Source organism: Hemicordylus capensis, chromosome 2 (assembly GCF_027244095.1).
Source record: "Hemicordylus capensis ecotype Gifberg chromosome 2, rHemCap1.1.pri, whole genome shotgun sequence".
Taxonomy (NCBI): Eukaryota; Metazoa; Chordata; class Lepidosauria; order Squamata; family Cordylidae; genus Hemicordylus; species Hemicordylus capensis.
The window spans coordinates 411890260-411911879 of NC_069658.1; the positions used below are offsets into that span (position 1 = coordinate 411890260).

The following is a 21620-nucleotide window of genomic DNA, read 5'->3' on the forward strand; positions in this document are numbered from 1 at the left end:
CTGAAATAGATGATTTTCATTTTTGTATAGTACACCCTAGTTTAATAAATTTGTAGTATGAATTGTATAGCTGAATAATTTAAAATCTGCTCAAAGGAACAATTAATTCTGAAGTTACTTCCACATGAACCACATTCATTTTCTTTCTTGCAAGCTGATTTGTTCCTTGATTTTAGGGCATTAGTTTCTGAAGCTAAAATGTGTCAGTGAACATCTCAGGAATAACTGTTTTTTGGATACTTGGCACATTGTTAGTGTAGTCTATACAAGAGCTATAAATAACAGATGAACAAAATTTATATAGAAATATTAAAGTAGAAAATGTTCCTAGAATATAAATTCTTAGGTTTATTTTTTATATTAAAAAGCTGAAGACTGAATAACATTAGTGAAATGGAAATGTTTGCAAAGTGAAGAGGAGATTAATGGCTTCTTACAGGTTCTGACCTGATAGTCTTTTTCTCAAAACACTTTCTGTGTACAAACTCAAGTCTGTATGGATTATACAGCTGAATAGTTTGGATATCACTTTAATAATAAACAATGTAAAAATAGGGAATGAAGGAGTATAAGCAGAAAAGTAATTAGTTTTATTCAGCAAAATTGTGCCTAGTTTGAAAATGGAAAATGCACATCCCACACGGTGTTCCCTCTAAAAGGCATTAACAGATGTTGCAGACTACAACTCCTGTGATCCCAAGCCAAAGGCCACTGCACCTGGGGATGATGGGAGTTGTAGTCAACAGCCTTTGGAAATTCTTGTTACAGGGAACATTGGTCCCACTATATGCAAAATATAACAGAACACACTCGCCCATTTTCTAGTTAAAACTATGGAAAGATAATTTAGCCACCAGAATAAGAACAGCCTTGCTGGATCAGATCCAAGGCCTATTTTTTCCAGCATCCTTTCCCCCACAAAGGCCTACCAGAATTTCTGAGAAGCCCACAGGCAAGATGTGAGGGCATGCCCTCTCTCCTGCTGTTGCTCCCTGCAGCTGGTATTTAGAAGCATCTTGCCTTGGAGGCTAAAGGTGGCCTCTAGCCATCAGACTAGTTTCCATTGATAAGACCTGTCCTCTATGGATTTGTCTAAGCCTCTTTTAAAGCCATCCAAGCTAGGCCATCACCACATCCCATGGCAGAGAATTCCATAGATGAATTATTTCTCTCTGTCCGCTCTTTCTATTCCATGCATAATTTTATAAATCTCGATCATGTCTTTCAACGGTCACCTCTTTTCTAAACTATATGCTATAGTCTGCCTATTTCCTTGTGCAAGTTTTCAGTATTCATACCTCATCCTGGATCCATTTTTAAGAAAACTGAGAGTCCTTTAAGGAGGTAGACTCATGCTTAAACCTCAGAACTGCTGTTAGGGTACCATTGGTACTCAGGATAAGATAAGACATACATAAAAATAAATAAATAGCAGTCCCATTGGGAGTGATGTTTAGCTTTTTGCATCATTTACACTTCTACCCAGAATATGTAAGTACCTCAAAATGGTGGTACATATGCTGATAACCTCTGGGCTGGATTACTGTAATGCGTTCTATGTGGGTCTGCCTTTGTACGTGGTCCGGAAACTGCAATTGGTCCAGAATGTGGCAGCCAAGTTGGCCTCTGGGTCATCCAGGAGAGAGACCATATTACTCCTGTGTTGAAGGAACTATACTGGCTACCAATATATTTCTGGGCAAAATGCAAGGTGCTGGTTTTTACCTATAAAGCCCTAAACAGCTTAGACCCTGAGTATTTAAGACAGGGGTGTCAAACGGCAGCCCTCCAGCTGTTGTTGGCCTACAACTACCATCATCCCTGGCTACTGGCCACAGTGGCTGGAGATGATTGGAGTTGTAGGCCAGAAACAGCTGGAGGGCCACAGTTTGACACCCCTGATTTAAGAGAACATCTTCTTCACCATGAACCCCACATCCTATTCAGATCATCTGGAGAGGTTCATCTGCAGTTGCCGCCAACTCATCTGGCGGCTACTCAGGAACAGGCCTTCTCTGTTGCTGCCCCTGGGAGTTAATTGCACATGGCTTCATTTTGGGGAGTAAATGTTGAGTGAAGTCACTTTGAACTACACTCATGGCATTGAGGGAAGCAGCCCCTCAAGTTCATGTGGCATGCTCCATGTTTTCCTTCTAGTCAATGGGGGTGGGGGAGAGAGCTTTCCTAAAGACCGATATCTCCATTTCTAAAGAGAACATCCCTCTTCTCATGCTAATGATTCTATGTCAGTGCCTCTCCCTATTTGCTTTGGCATTTTCAGAAAAAGTAGCTTAAAACCAGCATTTTAAAAATCCAGAAATATGTCGAGATAAGCTAGAATTCTCATCACAAAGTCCGATTTGTGTGTGGAATGGGTTCAAGAATCTCGTAGGGACTTCGGGGTAAGTTTGTCTGGTGTATGACCGCACACACTCTCCTCTGAAGTAGATTCAGGGTAGAAGCCCTGTGTGTAAAGCCTCCTGGACTTTGGAATGTGCTCCCTGTTGAAATAAGAGCCTCTCCATCTCTCTTTAAAAAGGCACTGAAGACACAATTATTCACCCAAGCTTTCAATTAATTTATAGTTTTAATATTTTTAGTGTTGGGTTTTAAATGATTTTAAGGTTAATTATTTTAATGTTTTCATGATTTCAATTATTTGATTGATTAAAGGTTTAAATTATTTTAATTGTAAGCCACCCAGAGATGCAGGTTTGGGGCGGTATAGAAATATGTTAAATAAAATAAATAAATAAAAATAAGTACCAGAAAGTGGGAGGAATCACGTCTTTAGCAGTGTTCTCTCTAATTTTTTTCATCTGTCTGCAAAATGAGTTTTGTCCTGGGTGGCAGTATCAAGGCAGTGTGCACGTGCACATGCATTCAGAGTGGGGCCTTCCCGATTCTACCTGAGTGGGATTTAAAATTAACTGAGCAACATCAAAACACTTGTGAGCTTATGCACACATCTTAGAGGGAACACTGGTCTTTAATAATATGAAGTTTGTTCTCTTTGTACGTGAGATAATGCACATATACTCAAAATCAACTTTCCTTTTTGTAAAACTGCTTGCTACTGAGTGGAAACTCCATTAAAATAATGCTGCACAAGTGAGATTTGTCCATTAAGAATGTTGTCTCCAAGAAGTCATTTTTAGCAGGCAGCAGTTCAAAATCTGTTCAAATTCAGCAGTAACAATAAGCCTGTGGGAACTGAACTGCAAAAGGTTACAAGGATCAGTAGGCAACAAGAATTTATACACAGCATACATTTGCTTAGGCATCTCTTCAAAAGAAATACTAGTCTCATACTGAACATCAGGAATATACACAATATTAAAGTTGGAAACCTTTGCCGAACTGTCCTTAATATCGATGGAGCAATCCGGTATCAGCGCAATAATCCTCTCCATCTGTCTTCAGAAACATGCTGAAACCTTAGAAAATGCCTTCTGCTTTGATAGCAACTTTATTTGCCTTGCAATGAGAAGGTTATGTCCATGTCGCAAATGAAAATAAAACAAGAATTCTAACAGCTTTTTTCTAAAAAAGCCTCTTTAAAAAGAAAACACCAGTGTTTTACAACTGCTATGAATGATAAAAGCTTTAAATTGCACAGTAGTGCTGTGAGGCAGCTGACAATGACACATTAAATAATGAACATAATAGTGTTTTTTAAAAGAAACATGACTGTTAAAGGGCTCAGGGTGGAGGGTACGTGATGGAAAATGGCTGCTCCCTGGTGTGCTACTGTGACTATTCAGCTGCTGGTTTTGAGGCATTCCATGGTGACCATAGGGAAACCCCCTGGAAGTGCACTCCCAAGCAACTAGGGCCAGATAGCACCAGATGTGTTGGCTTCTGGGGGGACGGCATGTTCTCACCCAGGCACTTGTACAGTCTTCAGCTCTTCGCTTTCCCCGATAGCTGCAGTGGCTTAAGAAGGCTCTGGAAGGATGCTGAGCATCTGCTTTCCAGGCCTCCGATGTTACTTCTCCTAATGTTACAGCAATGTTTTAGCGATATTGTGGAATTGATCTTCATTTTCACTGAGTCTAAATGCTGTTTTCCCAAGGCAGTCTGTGAAATCAAATTTCTAAGATGGGCACTGCTGCTTTACTATATTATTATAATCAGGCTTCCCCCCCCCCACCAAAAAAAAACCAGATCCTCTAGCATGGATCTGTAGAGCTACTTAGGCTTCTCCTAGTCGGTGGAATTCTTGTTTTTCTTTGGAAGAGCTGGACACAAACCACTTTTTGGAAAATAGTTGACACTAGTTGATCTGCTTGAGAAAATCAAGCCTGAAGTCCCCTTTAACTTGCAGAACTTTTGGATCCTGGCCCCCGTCTCCTAGTTTGGGTTTGTTGTGATGTTCATCTTGGTTGGAACTCTTAAAGTGGTGTTTGTGGGTTTTAGTTTTCGTTTGATTTTATCTATTTCTAGTCATTTATAGAACACATTTCTATACCACCCAAAACTTGCATTTCTGGGCCGTTATAGTGTGCCCACATGTACAAATGGGCAAGAAAACTGTTGAGTTCCTTCCCAGACAAACTTGGACAGAACAGCTCTTTTTGATTACTAATTATTGTAAAATTGTTATACCATTTTCCATAAAGGACATAAATGCTCAAAATGCATTGGGAATTTGGGGACCTTTAGAACCAATTCATAAAAATGTTCTTGAACCTATTGGCTTTGGTTTTTCTATTGTGTGGAATGGTACTTTTTCTCTTTGCAGTTTGTGGGTTCTTTGGAATTATACAGCTGTCCTAAATCCATAAAAACTAAACAGAGCCTAGAAATTGTAATAAATATGCACCATGGGGTACAGGAAGATGGAAGTACTGTATAACTCCTTTCATCTAAAGCTTTGCTCTTATATTGGTGGCATTAAACCTGACAGCTTAATGTACTGGCATTATAATGATAATTAAACAAATGTCCACTACTGGAATAACTACTCCATTAAATCAAAATCTGATAGTGGTGATGTATTTTTAATTTGAATCACTTCTAAATTAAATCAGTTAAATCACTTCTAAATTTTTTTGTAGGGTACAAAGTGCTATCTTTATACTGACTTACTTTTGTTTCATGAGATCACACACTGATTGACTGAAAATAGACTATAAAAAGGAAAAGAGCAAAGTAGATTTTAAGTAGAGGGGGATTTCATAAAGCTATTTATAAAAAGAGATAGTCATGCCCTCTTCCTATTGCGTGCCAGGATTGTGTGGCTCGCATGTCTATATTTTAATTTCAACCCCTTTTTTCCCAGGAAGCATCGGTAATTTAGGATAATCCCAGATTTAAATTTGATTGAAAAGTATGATCTGTTAAATTGGAAGACAGATCTGTTAGTCTGTTAAAAATTGTTTGTACTTCTGCATGCTTTTTATTTCCACTCCCAAAGGTGCTTTGTAGCACTTTCTGTACACATAGTATACTGGAGTAAAGACAAGGTTCATGCTACCCACACCTGACCTCCCCTGGGGGCCATTATCTGTTCTGTGCTACTGCACAGCATCATTAGGAAGTATGGTAGTAAGGGCTGATTGCCTTGTGAACCTTAGCTGACATCCAGTGCCATGTTAGGAGAGCTTTGTAGGAGTTACCTAATGGAGCTCCTCCTCCTGGAGCTCAGCTAGCTTGTTGCTGAGCAGCAGAGCACGTGCTCAGGGGGAGGGGGCAATACACTTTTCCTGCTCTCCCTTCTTGCTGAAAGTATTCATTGGCTTCATGGAATGTATCCCTGAGGGTTGCACAGCCTGGTTTCCTGTCTGGTTGCCTTGAGAACTCCTATGTATAATTCATACCTCACCCTTCTGTATTAGAATGTACTCTTACTACAGGTGATCAGATAAGGTGATCAGATTTTCATGTTTGCTTCATGAAGGAGTAGTGCCATATGCCATCAGGGGGGTCTGTTAAACATAGGGATGCCATCAGAGTCTTACTTGAGGAAATTGCTCTACTAATCATAAATGTAGCTATGAACTGGGATAAGATGAAATGGTCACTTTGTGAATGCACAGTTGCCTCCTTTTGTTTTCCTGTCAGGTCTTGTATACGCTGAATGACTGGTGAACGTTTTAGCAGCATAGGAATAAGTAAGTACCTTATGCAGAGTTGGTCCATCTAGCTCAGTATTGTCTGCATGTGAGACACTATTGAGCCAAGACACTTCACCTTGAGAGCCAATGTGGTATAGTGGCGTGCTTTTGAGTAACTGCAGCTGGTAAATTCTGATTGGTTTTGCAAACCGTGACCTGAATATCTGTGGTTGATGAGATTTTTTTGTGATTTTGCCCTCACCCCCCGCAATTTTGGAGGATTCAGAGGTTCAATCCACTCATTCTCTTGATGACCCTTGCTGATCCTTACAATTTTACGTGCCTTTGAGTGATTTTGTGGGATTCAAAAGTGCCTTTGAGTGATTTGGGGGGTTCAGAAAAAATTCCAGAGGTTCAACCTGCTCACTCTTGGTGATTTTAAGGGATTCTAGATTATTTTTAGCTTTGGGGGGTATTTTTTCATTATTTTTCAGTCTTTTTGTGACCACGGTTCCCCTAACCCCTGTTTTCCATTGACTAATGCCTCGCCAACCATGAATGTGCCGATCGTGGGGTTTTCCCAGAACGGAACTCTCACGATTGCAGAGGGATGACTGTACTGTAGACACTCTGCTTCAAATCCTCAATCAGCAATGAATAGGGATGTGCAAACTGATTCGGGTGATTTGGAGGAAAAAAATCACTCCTGTCGTCCATTTGACTAGATTCAGATTCAATTCGAATCACGTCTGATTCAATTCGAATCAATTAAAGATTCAGATCCCTCCTATTAAATCCTCCAGATTCCCAACTTTCTTTTAAAAAAAAAGCTAAGCTCTAGCCCTTGTAGAAGTGGAGTTATGGAGCAAAATGTTTGGTCACTATTTTTCAAGAGTTTGGATTCTTTGGTGTATAATAACTTTCCCTCAATGAATCCCTATGAGGATTCTTTACACACCTTCATTTCTTCTATTCATTTTTACTGTGTTTTGGACAGTGGAACATAGGAACATAGGAAGCTGCTATATACTGAGTCAGACCATTGGTCTATCTAGCTCAGTATTGTCTTCACAGACTGGCAGCGGCTTCTCCCAGGTTGCCAGCAGGAATCTCTCAGCCTATCTTGGAGTTGCCAGAGAAGGAACTTGGAACCTTCTGATGCTCTTTCCTGCTCATAGGGATTCATTATGAGGAAAAATTATTATACACCAAAGAATCCAAACACTTGTAAAATAATGAACATTTTGTTGCATAGCTCCACTTCTGCAAGGGCTAGAGCTTAGCTTTTTTGTTTTTAATGAAAGCTGGAGGTCTGTGTTAGGGTTAGGATATGGTAACTTCAAATCCCCATTGTTTCCTATGGCAAAAATGTTCAAAATCAGTAAAACCTAAAATAATTCATTAAAAATCAACCCAGTGTCCCACTGCCTTGAAATCTAGGTAGTAGGTGGCCCCATGCGGTCACAATATGGTGCCCTGTTAAGTCACAATATGGTGCCTTGTTAAGTGGTTCGAATCGATCTGAATCAGAATTGAATCAAAGCAAATACAAATTGAATCTGGGGTAATTGGGTGGGGGGGTAGATTTGGACACGAAACAAATCAGTGGTGATTTATTTTGGGCACAAATTGAATTTAAAAAACCCCATTTGTGCAGATCCCAGGCCACAAAACTCACTGGCTGACCTTAGTCTAGTTGCTCTCTCTCAGCCTAATCAACTTCACAGAACACTGAATTGTATCCAGCGTGGTCTTTAAACTGTTGAGATTCTTCATTCTTATTCTCCATTAGCTTTGATTATGAAAATTCCTCAGAATTCGATCTTATCATAAAGGCAGTTTTCTTCTTAGAACTCTTGAAACATAGCCCATTGTAAGCACTTAATAATCTGAGCCTAGTGGTAAGATTTCCTATTCATTTCTTTCTTAGAAGTTCATAATGTGGTAAGTGAAACAGAGTGATTCAGTGATTAATTTCAAAATAGCTTCATATATTTGTTCACATAAAATAGCCTTATTTCAGGGATTACAAGCCAAAGACATAGGCAGTCATGTAAAAATAGACTTTGTCTGAACATGAACATCATCTTTCAAGAAAATGTCACTAAAAGTGCCAGAACTGTAATAAACTCCATCTTCAGATGTACAGGACCTTGAGTTGCTATGGGCTGTTGCCGCTGTAGATGGTGTATTAGAGTCCAGAGCATGGGGGAACCAAAGGCCCCCTTGTACCAGAGTATGGAAGGTCTATTTTTTAAAATGTTTATATTATTTTCCATATTTGTATCTGGTGTAAGTAAAAGTTAACAAACTTAATCACAAACATATTGAAATAAGTGAATAATATCCTCCCCCATACCAGTGCTTGGAATGCATAAATAGTTAAAGGTTGGCATCCGATTTGCACTCATTTAAGAACTCTCACACTGGATGAGATCAACATCCACCCACTAGCCACCTAGTCTAGCATTCTCTTTCTAGAATGCCCAATTTTCACCCCAAATGCCCAATTTTCATGCCTTTCTTCTGAGGGCTTATCCTCTATAATAAAGAGGTTGAGTGTGCGCCCGTGTCCCTGCCCGTGTCTTTCTCGGCCATTCTGAGCGCATGCCCAGAACATCCGAGAAAGATACGGCCGCAGGCACCAGACGGCCATGTTGGAGGAGGAGAAGCGGCGGGCCGAAAAAGGCCTACTGGGAGGGCAGAGGCAGCAGCGGCGGGACCGGCCCTGCCGCCGAAAGGGACAGAGGCGGCGGGGGGTTCGGACCGATCGCGGGGCAGGGAAAGACGGCGGCGGGGGGTCTGACCCGACCACGGGGGAGGAGAGACGGCGGCGGCGGCGAACAGGGTGAGGGGGCAGCGGGAAAAGAGACCGGGGCCGCCGCCGCCAACGGACGGAGGGAGGAGCCGGCAGGGGAAGCCGGCCAAGGCGCCGCCGCGCAGAGGAAGGAGGCAACTGAAGAAGCCGGGCGAGGCGGCAGCAGAGCCGCTGCCAACGAACGGGGAAAGGAGGAAAATACTAACTGCCTCCAAGCCCAGAACAGCCGGCAGCACACATTCATCCCCGCAAGCCGCCATCTCCAAACCCGCCTGCCGCCGCCTCAGACCTATATTGTGCAGCCAGCTGCTCAAGCACCTCCTGCTCCTCCTCTACCTTCTCTTCAGCTTCTGAGGAGCCCAGATACTGGGGCGGAAGGTGCAGGGAGAAGGCTACTAACGCCCGTTATTTCAACGGGCTGAAAGATACTAGTGTGTACATAAAAGGCTCTCTGTCCATGACTGTCTGCCCTCATCTTGCACTATTCCCCTTCTTGCTTTCTCTGCCATGGCCCGCTTCTTTACTATGGACTTCCTTTGTACTCCCCCTCCCCATTCCTTGCACACTGGCACATTTGTTTAACAATAGTGGATAGTGCTAGTATTTACAGTTTGGGTGGCATCCAGACCTTTGGTGCATCATTGTCAGAAGCAGCTTCTGATGATGGCACACTACTGTGCCAAAGGCTTGGATACTAGCCAATATGTCCTAGAGCTGGTGATAGAGAAGGTGATACTAGTGGATTAGGGCAATACTGCACATGGTTTCTGTTTTGAAATATTAATCAGTAATTGTTGTTTGTGATTTCTGATATACAGATACATGTCAGCCTTTAGGCAATTCTGTGCTTTAAATATATATATAGCGTAGCATTGTAGTAGACTTAAGTGGAATGCTTTTTCAACACTATTGTTTTAATAAATGTTGACCCTTCATTGCTGACCAGAAGATACAAGAAATTTAGGGGAGGGTGAGGTGTACGATTGTGAATCCCTACCTTGTGTTAGACATTTAATTGCATATCCATGTTAAAAGAAAATGAAATTTCAAAAGCCCTTTAATGCTTCAGATAAGCAAACCTGTATGCTACCTTTATCTTTCTCCTGATAGAAAGATAAAGAGCTCGTTATCTTTCTCCTGAATCTTTCCCTTTGCCATGCTGTTGTTGCCAAGGAAACTGATCTGTGACTAACTTTGTTGAACATCATAACACTTCCTGAGATGGAGAAGTCTTCAAATCTTAATATTGCCAGCAGCCTTCCTACAGAAGCCCTTAACTCTGTCTCGACTCTAAACCTTTTGCTTAGCAAAATCCGTGTTTACAATTTCAGCTTTTAAGAGGCCATTGGCAAATTTACTCTCTCTCTCTACAGATTATGTACTTGCAAAATAGTAATGAAGGACTAATGATAGACTGATCTTGATACACTTACTGCTAGTCCAGATTCAACCCCAAAACATTTATTTTCCTGCCACATCTCTTGATTCAGTGAACTGGCAGTGGGCAACATAGGTGTGTGTAAGGGTCATTTATTACATGTAAGGACCTACGATAGTGGTGACTGGTAATGTCAAGTTCATTGACCTGATTCCATTGACCTGAGCCATTTTGGAAGGGCGGTATATCAATCATCAATCAATCAATCAATCAAATAAAAATTCCATGTTGTCATGGCCAGCCTGAAGATTTCCAGTGCAACAGGACCTTCTGATTCAGGGTACCATCCACCCACATTCAGAAGCATTTCATCTAAGTGCCTGGAGCAGCACCAGTTAGAAGGTTTTGGTTATGTTAAGGGAATGTTTTACTTTGCTGGCCTCTAGGAGAGCCTCCGCTAATGGAGTCTCTGACTCTACCCGAAGAATCAGAAATCATTGCCTGGTGTCAGGACCAAAGCCAAGATCTCAAAACCAAGACGATCATCTTTATTTTCCCAAAATTCCCTCTCCAAGGAATTTTGCTCACCTTTGAATTTTGGTGTGCTCCCTATTTCAGGCTGCTCTCAAACTAAAGAATTTAATTATCCCTAAGTGTAGGAGCACATTTTCTATTGCATGCTTTGCTGCGCCTCGCTGCTATATCTGAGGATTGCGTGGTTGTTCTCCCAGTCGCATAGACAGAAATGTCCCCTGGCCTGTGATTTGGGCCGGCCAATTAAGCTGTTGTCTGGCCTCTTCCCGCATGTGATGCAGGCCAGTCAATGAGGAATGGGTAGTGCCTGTATAAGCAGCAGGCTTTAGTAATGTCTGTCAGGTGCTCTCAGTCAAGGCACCCACCCGCCCATCCCATTCTCAGTGAGGATTATCCGGTTGCCATCTGGGGCCAAGTAGGAATTTTTTGGCTTCACCTGATTGGCACTAAGTATAGCCTTTTTTCGCCTGCTTCTCACTGAATTTGATTAGAGGGGTTCCCCTGGATTTAGGATCTTTGGTCACTTGGCAGGAGAGTATGGGTTAGGGGTAGGTTATTTTGGTAATGGTGTTGGGCTGGAGGACCATATAAGGCGGGAAGGGGCTGAGAAACAGCCACTCCAGGTTTTGTGGCCCTTTGGTTGGGATCCACCCCGAATCGGAACCCTGAGTGGCTGAGAATCACAGTGGGCTGCAGGAGCATCGCTCAGAGTTGGGGATGGGCAGTGTGCCGTACTGCAGGGAGGAACATGCTGGTGGTCAGCAGGAAGAGTGACTGGCTAGTGGGGGAGCTGAGTGTGTGTGTGGGGGGGGGGCTGAGGCAGCTCTGGAGGCAGGGCAGCACATGTTCTTTGGATTGGCATGCCCTTTTGTGGCTCTGCCCCCTGCTCCAAATCTAGAACCCTGGTAAGCTCCCTTCCACCCACTTTTGTTCCTCCCACCTCCTTCCAAACGCCTTCAATCTCAATCCCACCCACTTACTTGGCTTGCTGCTCCCAAGGGGTAGTAGAATTGAGGAAACAGAGGTAGCTTTCTCTTCTCGCCCTTAAACACCTGGCATACAGTTGCAAGCCCAGCATCAGAAGTCCTGTAAAATCTAGTTTTCCTAGTACTTCTGACAGATGCGGGGAGCAGTATGGAACTTGATGAACTTGATGACTACTTTGACCTGGATTGATATTCAATGTTAAGAGTTTTAATCCTTGCGTGTATTTGAGGGTGACCATTATGAGCTTATCTATTGCTGGGGGGAAATCTGATTTAAATCACTAGCAGGGTGGATAAAAATCAAAAAAATCTGATTTAAATCAAAAAAATCCAATTTAAATAAAAAAAATCGAATTTTTTTGATTTAAATCAGTTTTTTTTTAATTTAAATCGGATTTTTTTGATTTTTATCCACCCTGCTAGTGATTTAAATCGTGATTTAAATCAGTTTGATTTAAATCAAATCCACCCTGGCCTGGGAGGCTTTGAGGAACAGCGGTGGCTGCTGCCAGGCCAGTAGGAACCATAATCTACTTTTATATCTCCCTTGAGTTTCAAACATGGTTTGCCTTGCAGCACAGAGTGAGATTGAGGCTGCCATTCAAGAGACACAAGTCCAGAACCCCACTGGTTTGAACAAGCTTGTTGTTCAGCGCTTGGATCCTGGCTGATTGCTTTTCTATATCAGTTCATAGTTTAGAGATCAGTGTTTATATTCTAAGCATGTAGCTGCCCCGAGTCCTTTTTAAGTACTTGTGTAATACAACAGTGTTTGATTTATCTGGGATCCAAATAATTTCCATGAAGTACAAACACCTTCAGTGCTGGCAAGCTTCTCTGTCAAGCTGCTACAGTTTGGATTCCCCATCTGCACTTTTGCACATAGGGCTTCACTTTTGTATTTAGCTGATGCACTGTTATATGCCCTTTCCCTTAGGAGGCCGTCTAACTGTTCAACACCCTAAGATGCTAAAATGCTAACGTTTAGCATTTATCTTCTCCTAAGCATTTGTTGCTGTTTTCTCCCCTTGGGAAATTCCTCTTAGAACTCAGTTTGTGTTTTCCTGTCATTTGGATTCATTAATATTTATATAGCGTGTTCATCCCATATTGCATGCTGACACTTGATGCCTTGTTCTGAGCCATGTGTTATTTGACCTTAACTTGTGGGATATGGAAGATAGAAGAAACTTTTTTTTTCCTTGGCACAGATCCATTGTGACCAGGTAGTGGTTGTTTACAATTTAGTTATAACAGTTACTGTGTGGTTGGGTTACAATTATCTACTTCTAGGGAATATTCTAGAGGACATTCCATAGCACATTGAAATGCTACTTTTCTTCCTTTTTTTCTGAACAGTAAATAGAAGTGCATTTTCCATAGATGTTGTAAGATGTACACGGGGAAAGGATGAAGATGAATGATTCAGTTGTCATTACACAAATGTAGATTTTATTTATTTATTTATTTATTTTTGCATTTTTATACCGCCTTTCGTTAAAATATAGCCCCAAGGCGGTTTACAAAAGTTAAAAACATACAATAAAAACACAATAAAAACAACATGCAAGAGTATAAAAACATATAAAAACAGGCATAAAACAATACAAGAAATAAAAACACCCAGAAGCAGCAGTAAAAACGATTATGTAAAAGCCTGGGTAAAAAGCCAAGTCTTTACAAGCTTTCTAAAAGCCATGATGGAGTCCGAGGAGCGAATGACCACTGGGAGAGCATTCCAGAGTCTGGGGGCAGCAACAGAGAAGGCCCTGTCCCGAGTGCACGACAGCCGGGCCTCTCTCATTGTCGGCACCCGGAGCAGGGCCCCCTCAGATGTCCTCATCAAGCGGGCAGCAACCCTTGGGAGCAGGCGGTCCCTCAAATACCCCGGGCCCAAACCGTTTAGGGCTTTAAAGGTCAAAACCAGCACCTTGAATTGGACCCGGAAACGAACCGGTAGCCAGTGCAGCTCTTTCAAAATGGGGGTGATATGTTCCCAACGGGCAGCTCTGGATAGCACCCTCGCTGCCGCGTTTTGCACTAGCTGCAGTTTCCGGATATTCTTCAAGGGCAGCCCCACGTAGAGCGCGTTACAGTAATCCAGCCGCGACGTGACTAAGGCGTGGGTAACTGTGGCCAGATCTGCCTTCTCGAGAAAGGGACGCAGCTGGTGCACCAGCCGAAGCCGTGCAAAGGCACCCCTGGCCACCGCCTCCACCTGAGCTTCCAAGAGCAGAGCCGGGTCCAGTAGTACCCCCAAGCTGCGTACTTGTTCCTTCAAGGGGAGTGCAACCCCATCCAGAACTGATAAAATCTCCACATCCCAATTGGCTCTCCTACTCACCAACAGCACCTCCGTCTTATCCGGATTCAATTTCAGTTTGTTAGCCCACATCCAACCCATCACGGCCTCCAGTCCCCGGTTCAGGACATCCACCGCCTCCCTAGGATCAGATGACAAGGAGAGATAGAGCTGAGTGTCATCCGCATATTGCTGACAACTCAGTCCAAATCCCCGGATGACCTCTCCCAGCGGCTTCATGTAGATGTTAAACAGCATGGGGGACAAGACCGAACCCTGCGGGACCCCACAGGCCAACGGCCACGGGGCCGAGCAGTAGTCCCCCAGCACCACCTTCTGGACCCTCCCCTCAAGAAAGGACCGGAACCACTGCAACGCAGTGCCTCCGATTCCCATACTCGAGAGGCGGCCCAGAAGGATACCATGGTCGATGGTATCGAACGCCGCCGAGAGGTCCAGCAGAACCAACAGGGACGCACTCCCCCTGTCTAGTTCCCGGCGTAGGTCATCCACTAGAGCGACCAAGGCAGTCTCAGTCCCATACCCAGGGCGGAAGCCGGATTGAAAAGGGTCCAGATAATCCGTATCATCCAAGACCCTCTGCAACTGGGACGCCACCACACGCTCCATCACCTTGCCCAAAAAGGGCAGGTTAGACACAGGTCTATAGTTGTCCAGGCTGGAGGGATCAAGGGAGGGCTTTTTTAATAGAGGTCTTACCACCGCCTCCTTAAGGCACGATGGCATCCTGCCCTCCCTTAATTAAGCATTAACCATCACCTCCAGCCATCTGCCTGTCCCCTCCCTGGCAGCTTTTATTAGCCATGAAGGGCAAGGGTCAAGAGCGCACGAAGTCGCCCGCACACTGCCCAGGATCTTGTCCACATCCTCAGGCCGCACCAACCGAAAAGAATCCAACACAACAGGACCAGATGGTACCAAAGGCACGTCTGCCGGAACTGCCAAAACTCTGGAGTCCAGGTCAGCACGGATGCGAGCAACTTTATCTGCAAAGTGACAGGCAAACCGATCACAAAGAGCTGTAGATGGCTCCTCCCCCATTGTCCGGGGGGATGTGTGGAGCAATGTTTTCACCACACGAAACAGCTCTGTTTGCCTGCACTGAGCAGACGCAATGGAGGCGGAGAAAAAATGTTTCTTCGCCGCCCCCACCGCCACGGCGTAGTCCCTAAAATGGGTTCTAGCCCGTGTTCGATTGGATTCGTGACGACTCTTCCTCCAGCGTCGCTCCAGCCGTCGTCCGAGTTGCTTCATCGCCCTAAGCTCCGAGGAAAACCAAGGAGCGGAACGGGCTCCACTAAGCCGGAGAGGGCGCTTGCGGGCAACCGTGTCAACAGCCTGGGCCATCTCTCCATTCCAGAGATCAACCAAGGCGTCGACAGGGTCACCAGCTCTGGACACTGGAAACTCCCCGAGGGCCGTCTGGAATCCAAGCGGATCCATAAGCCTCCGGGGGCGGACCATCTTAATCGGCCCACCACCCCTGCAGAGGGCAGACGGAGCAGTCAAACTAAACCCCACCAGGTGATGATCTGTCCATGACAAGGGAGTCGTCTCAAATTCCCCCACCTCCAGATCATTTATTTCCCGGTCGGCAAAAACCAGATCCATAGTGTGTCCCGCCACGTGGGTAGGGCCGGATACCAATTGAGACAGGCCCATGGTTGCCATGGAGGCCATGAAATCCTGAGCCGCACCCACTAGGGGGGCCTCAGCGTGGACATTGAAATCCCCCAAAACAATAAGCCTGGAGGAACCCAAGGCCACCTCCGAGACCACCCCCGCCAGCTCAGGTAGGGAGACTGAAGTGCAGCGGGGTGGTCGGTACACCAACAGAATCCCCAGCCTATCTCGGAGGCCCACCCTCAAGGACAAACACTCGAAATTCTGAGATTGCCTGACCGGGCACCTGGAAACGGGGATGGTCTCTCGAAAGATGACTGCAACGCCTACTCCCCGACCCTCGAGGCGGGGCTGCTGCACAATCTGGAAACCTGGAGGACAAAGCTGAGAGAGACCAACCCCGCCCAGCGCATCCAACCAGGTCTCCGTCACACATACCAGGTCAGCATGCTCATCCACAATCAGATCGTGGATAAGAGATGTTTTTGCATTAACTGACCTGGCATTCAGCAGCAGCACCCTAATCCTCGAGGGAGTGTTCTCAGAGCTCCCTAGGGTCAGAGGGTTGGGAGAGGGCCCAGAAAAAGGAACAGGCCTCAATTGCCTGGACCGATTTCCCCAGTAACGGCCCGCCCAACTCCCACCGCCATACCTCCCTCTGCCCGCTACCTGTGATATTGCCGCCCCCGCTCCAGACCCACTTTTTTGCTCCCCCAGACACATCTCCCCAGACTAACCCACCACGGCTTCTTGGCTTAATTAAAAACAAAACAAAACCAGGCTTGCGTAGTCTCCTGCTGACTTCTTAATTGTGAGAAGATGGCTCTTCAGGGCGGAAGGAGAGAGATCTTCTGGTCCTCAGGCAGCTCGCCCCATGGCAGAGAGCCCTTGTGCTCTCGCCCTTTGGCTCGCGCCAAGAGGCTCGCGCCCTTGGGCTAGCCTGCCCTATATAGCAGCAGCAGCAGCAGCCAAAGCCCCAGCAGCAGCCCAAGGAGATGTTACACACACCTGAGGAAAAGGTGGGGCAGGGGCAAAGACAGCAGTCAGTCAGTGCCCCACCCAAGCTGTTCTCCTTCTGTCTTCTTCCCCCAGGCCTTTGGGCTAGCCTGCCCTATATAGCAGCAGCAGCAGCCAAAGCCCCAGCAGCAGCCCAAGGAGATGTTACACACACCTGAGGAAAAGGTGGGGCAGGGGCAAAGACAGCAGTCAGTCAGTGCCCCACCCAAGCTGTTCTCCTTCTGTCTTCTTCCCCCAGGCCTTTGGGCTAGCCTGCCCTATATAGCAGCAGCAGCAGCCAAAGCCCCAGCAGCAGCCCAAGGAGATGTTACACACACCTGAGGAAAAGGTGGGGCAGGGGCAAAGACAGCAGTCAGTCAGTGCCCCACCCAAGCTGTTCTCCTTCTGTCTTCTTCCCCCAGGCCCTTGGGCTAGCCTGCCCTATATAGCAGCAGCAGCAGCCAAAGCCCCAGCAGCAGCCCAAGGAGATGTTACACACACCTGAGGAAAAGGTGGGGCAGGGGCAAAGACAGCAGTCAGTCAGTGCCCCACCCAAGCTGTTCTCCTTCTGTCTTCTTCCCCCAGGCCCTTGGGCTAGCCTGCCCTATATAGCAGCAGCAGCAGCCAAAGCCCCAGCAGCAGCCCAAGGAGATAGATAGATATAGATATAAGTTTATTCGGTCGTTGACCAGCAAACATTTACAATAAACCAGTACGTATTTTACAAATAATATAACAAAACCTGGCCACAACAGAGATCATATCAGTGTCCACATTAATTAAAAGATAATTTAAATAAAATTCATCAGACCGGCCAGGCAAATTATCTAACATAGGAGGTATAAGTCTTAAACGGGGTTCACTATACAAATCACAGTAAAGAATAACATGCGAGGTGGATTCTATAACCCCTTTGCCAAATGGGCAATGTCGTAAAAATAGCGGAACTCCCTTAAATCTGCCATCCAATACCGCTGTAGGAAGAACATTTAAGCGCGCTAAAGTGAGGGCTCGTCTAAATTTAGGGACAAGCACCACATCAAAGTACTTAGTTAGTTTAATATTAATAGCTTGACTCGCTAAGTATAAACCCTGCTTGATCCATGCACCTTCTTGTTGAACTTATATGTATATATACAGGTGAAACTCGGAAAATTAGAATATTGTGCAAAAGTCCATTAATTTCAGTAATGCAAATTAAAAGGTGAAACTGATATATGAGACAGATGCATTACATGCCATGCGAGATAAGTCAAGCCTTAATTTGTTATAATTGTGATGATCATGGCATACAGCTCATGAAAACCACAAATCCACAGTCTCAGAAAATTAGAATATTACATGGAACCAATAATACAAGGATTGAAGAATAGAACAATATCGGACCTCTGAAAAGTATACAGTGTACTGTGCTTGACTGGCCAGCAAACTCGCCTGACCTGAACCCCATAGAGAATCTATGGGGCATTGCCAAGAGAAGGATGAGAGACATGAGACCAAACAATGCAGAATTGCTGAAGGCCGCTAATGAAGCATCCTGGTCTTCCATAATACCTCATCAGTGCCACAGGCTGATAGCATCCATGCCACACCGCATAGAGGCAGTAATTGCTGCAAAAGGGGCCCAAACCAAGTACTGAATACATATGCATGCTTATACTTTTCAGAGGTCCGATATTGTTCTATTCTTCAATCCTTGTCTTCTTGGTTCCATGTAATATTCTAATTTTCTGAGATTGTGGATTTGGGGTTTTCATGAGCTGTACGCCATGATCATCACAATTATAACAAATTAAGGCTTGACTTATCTCGCTTTGCATGTAATGCGTCTGTCTCATATATCAGTTTCACCTTTTAATTTGCATTACTGAAATTAATGGACTTTTGCACGATATTCTAATTTTCCGAGTTTCACCTGTAAATCTATTGCGAGATACCAATCTGTAATCAGACCTTTGCTAAAGATACTATATGGCACATCTGTGGAGAATTATCTAATAAAGAAAAACATTGGACTTTGTTGTCATTCTGACTTCAAATTGTGCTTCTGCTCTTTGCTCCTTATGAAAGCACCATAGTTGCCTCCATCCTGGATGTATAAGGTGATTTGAACTATTAAAAAGTTATCTTGTGAACAGTTTATAAATTTATCTACTTCTGTGCCCAGGACATGAACAGACTGATAGAAGAACTGAGATAAAAATGAATGATTCACTTGATTATGCTGGGAGATCTTTGGAAAGAATAAGGAAATGTGCTTATATGATCACTATTTATAAAGTACCTGTAATAAACTGAGCTATATGAAAGCAACTATAAAATTAAGTAAGCATGGGAGACAGCTGCAAAAGTACTTCTGGGTCATTTAGGGATTGCCTTGAGAATGAAGCTTGGGCCACTGCAAACAAATCAAGATAACATCTCCTTCCTTGATTTCTTTATTAAGTAGCATTTCCTGTTCTCTGTAAAAGTTCATATTGGTTGGAAATTGTTATTTTATTGGCTTTTCAAATATCCAGATGACCATAAACAGAAGAATAAGACTGGGTGAAGAATTACAGGCGCATGAGGCCATTGCCCAGCAACAGCCCTACCTGTTCTTCTACGATTCCCTGATGCCCTGAAGCAATAGCCCTACCTGTCCAGATTTAATTTTCTGCCTATGGATGGAAGGTTGAAAGTGTGTGTGTGTGTGTGTGTGTCAGGAATTTAGTCATTTTTAAAATAAAAAATATATCAGAGAGAAATATTTTATGAGAGTTACCTTTTGTTCACATAGAAACAGTTCTTTGCTGAGAGAGTTTCAAGAGATAAAGCACCCCCCCCCCGACCCAGCACTGAAAATAGAGCAAGGAGGAATGTGATAGAGACGTTAAGAATTTTACTTCTAAAAATAAAAGAACCTGGTCTAAATTTTGCTTTCAATCTATGGCCAGTAAGAGTAATCCTATAGGGCTGAAGTATTATTCGAACAGTATAATTGGTTCCAGCAGTTCAGAATGGCAATTTAGAAGAATGAAAAAAGTAAGCTTTTACTTTTCTTAAAGTAAAGTAAGTAAATTAAAGCATAATTTTGTAAGATTTTTTACTTTACATCTGTAAAGTAAATTAAAGTATAATTTTCTGCTGATGGAAAGGAGTATTGCACTGTTGATTTTATGGCATAAAATAAAAAGCTCCTGACTTTTCCAGAGTTTTTAAACAAGATTTGTTGCTCAGAAATTTTGATCTTTGATCAATGTTTTGTATAGTAAAATATGTTGTTCCTGTGTTCTGATTAAGCTGAAATGTATACCCTATGTGTCTAGTTACATTAGAATGCATTTGATAGACCCATGGTTTACATACTTTTCAAGTCATGACACTAGTCACATTATACTGCGGTCTTCAAATGACAGTGGTTGGAAATGAAAATCTGTCCAGTGATCCATTGATCATTTTAATATCTTCTTTCTGAAACTTGTGCGGAAATATATGCAAACCTAATTTTTGATCTGAACATTAAATCCTGCCTGTGGATAATGTTGCTGGGAATACTGCTGTCTAAGCTTGTGTGTGTGTAGACCTGAGATTGTGAGACAGTATGAACAACCTTTGCCAACCTTTATAACAGGGATTCTCAACGTTGGGTCAGCAGATGTTATTGGACTTCAGCTCCCATAATCCCCAGTCCCAGTGGCCTTTGGTTGCGGATTATGGGAGTTGAAGTCCAATAACATCTGGAGACCCAACATTGAGAATTCCTGCTTTATAAGACAAAGTAAGACCTTTGGTAAGGAGGGGAGACAGGTGTCTCTATGTACCTGAGTAGACGGGACCCTACCACCTCCTGAGGAGACGGGACCCTACCAGAGTAATAGCTTGGTCTCGACTCTTCCCCTCCTGCCTCTCCAAAGAAGGCTGCAGAAGGTGCAGGGGCCCATCTTCATGTTTGTCCCAGGGCCCACTCCAGTCTTGTGATGCCCCTGGTTCCATTTAACATAGTTTCACTTCTTTCCTTTCAAGGACTGTTTCCCAAACATTCTCATGTCTCTAAACATCATGAAGGAAGGTTTTAGTGAACATTATAGCTGGAGAAAGAAATGGGTGTACTAAGGACCGAGAAGTGATTTTGCAGTCCTGTGGCTTCGCAGTGCTTTGATCTCTTTCTTGGAAGCCGTAATGTCTGTTGCTATTTCGGTGGCATATTTTGAGATAGGGGAACGACTTGCAAGGTCACGTGTGTCATGAAAATCTAAGGTGGAAAATGGTCCTAAATGTACAATGAAAGGCTTGTGAGGTTAATTTGAATATATTTTGTTTGGGTGGGAAGCATATGAGAACACCACCCGTGGTTTGTGAATTTGCTTCCCAAGGATTATCAATGGTCCATCTAACTTAGTATTGTCTGTGGCAGTGATCTTCGCTATTTTTCAAGTGGAGGTCACTTTGGCTTTGCATTGTGAGAGCCATTTCCCACTGTGCTGACCTCCTCACAATACTGTGATTTTCTTAGTGCTGAAAGGCCCTCTCCTAAGACCTCTACTGAGAAAGTGCTCCATGTACACTTCCAACATGGTGCAGGAGTTCTAGAGGGCTCAATTTCCCTTAAAGGAGCCTCCCAGTGCTAGGCAAAGTGGGAGTGGTCATCACCACATGATGCCAGGGGAACTGTGCAGAGTTTTGAGCTTAGGCTGATACTTCACACAGGTCCAATAAACAATTAGTCAGGGAGCTGCACTTAGGGTTGATGGGGGCTGACACTGGTCCCTGGGTCTTACAATGAATAACACTGTTCTGTGGTGACTGGCAGCAGCTCTCCAGGGTTTCAGACAAGCTTACCTGGAGTTGTGATGGATTGAACCTGTGGCCTTCTGCATGCAAAGCATGAGAACACCACTATAGGTTCTCCGATGTTAGAAGG

At 44.0% G+C, this 21620-nt stretch overlaps 2 protein-coding genes across 11 annotated transcripts in view; one reads left to right on the plus strand and one right to left on the minus strand.

Moving 5' to 3' along the window:
• Window positions 1-21620, plus strand: part of PRKCA (protein kinase C alpha) — a 306310-nt gene that overhangs the window by 146560 nt on the left and 138130 nt on the right. The gene's annotated exons all lie outside the window — the stretch shown is intronic.
• Window positions 13220-17893, minus strand: LOC128345841 (uncharacterized). Its single transcript, XM_053298410.1, has 2 exons — window positions 16730-17893; window positions 13220-16444 (listed from the first exon to the last, which is right to left on the minus strand). The coding sequence occupies exon 2, from the start codon at window positions 16442-16444 to the stop codon at window positions 14840-14842; it is 1605 nt and encodes a 534-aa protein (XP_053154385.1). The 5' UTR covers window positions 16730-17893; the 3' UTR covers window positions 13220-14839.

Bases quoted from the DNA above. Each gene is read 5' to 3' on its own strand.
- LOC128345841 (XM_053298410.1), bottom strand. From the start codon at position 16,444: ATGTGTCTGGGGGAGCAAAAAAGTGGGTCTGGAGCGGGGGCGGCAATA.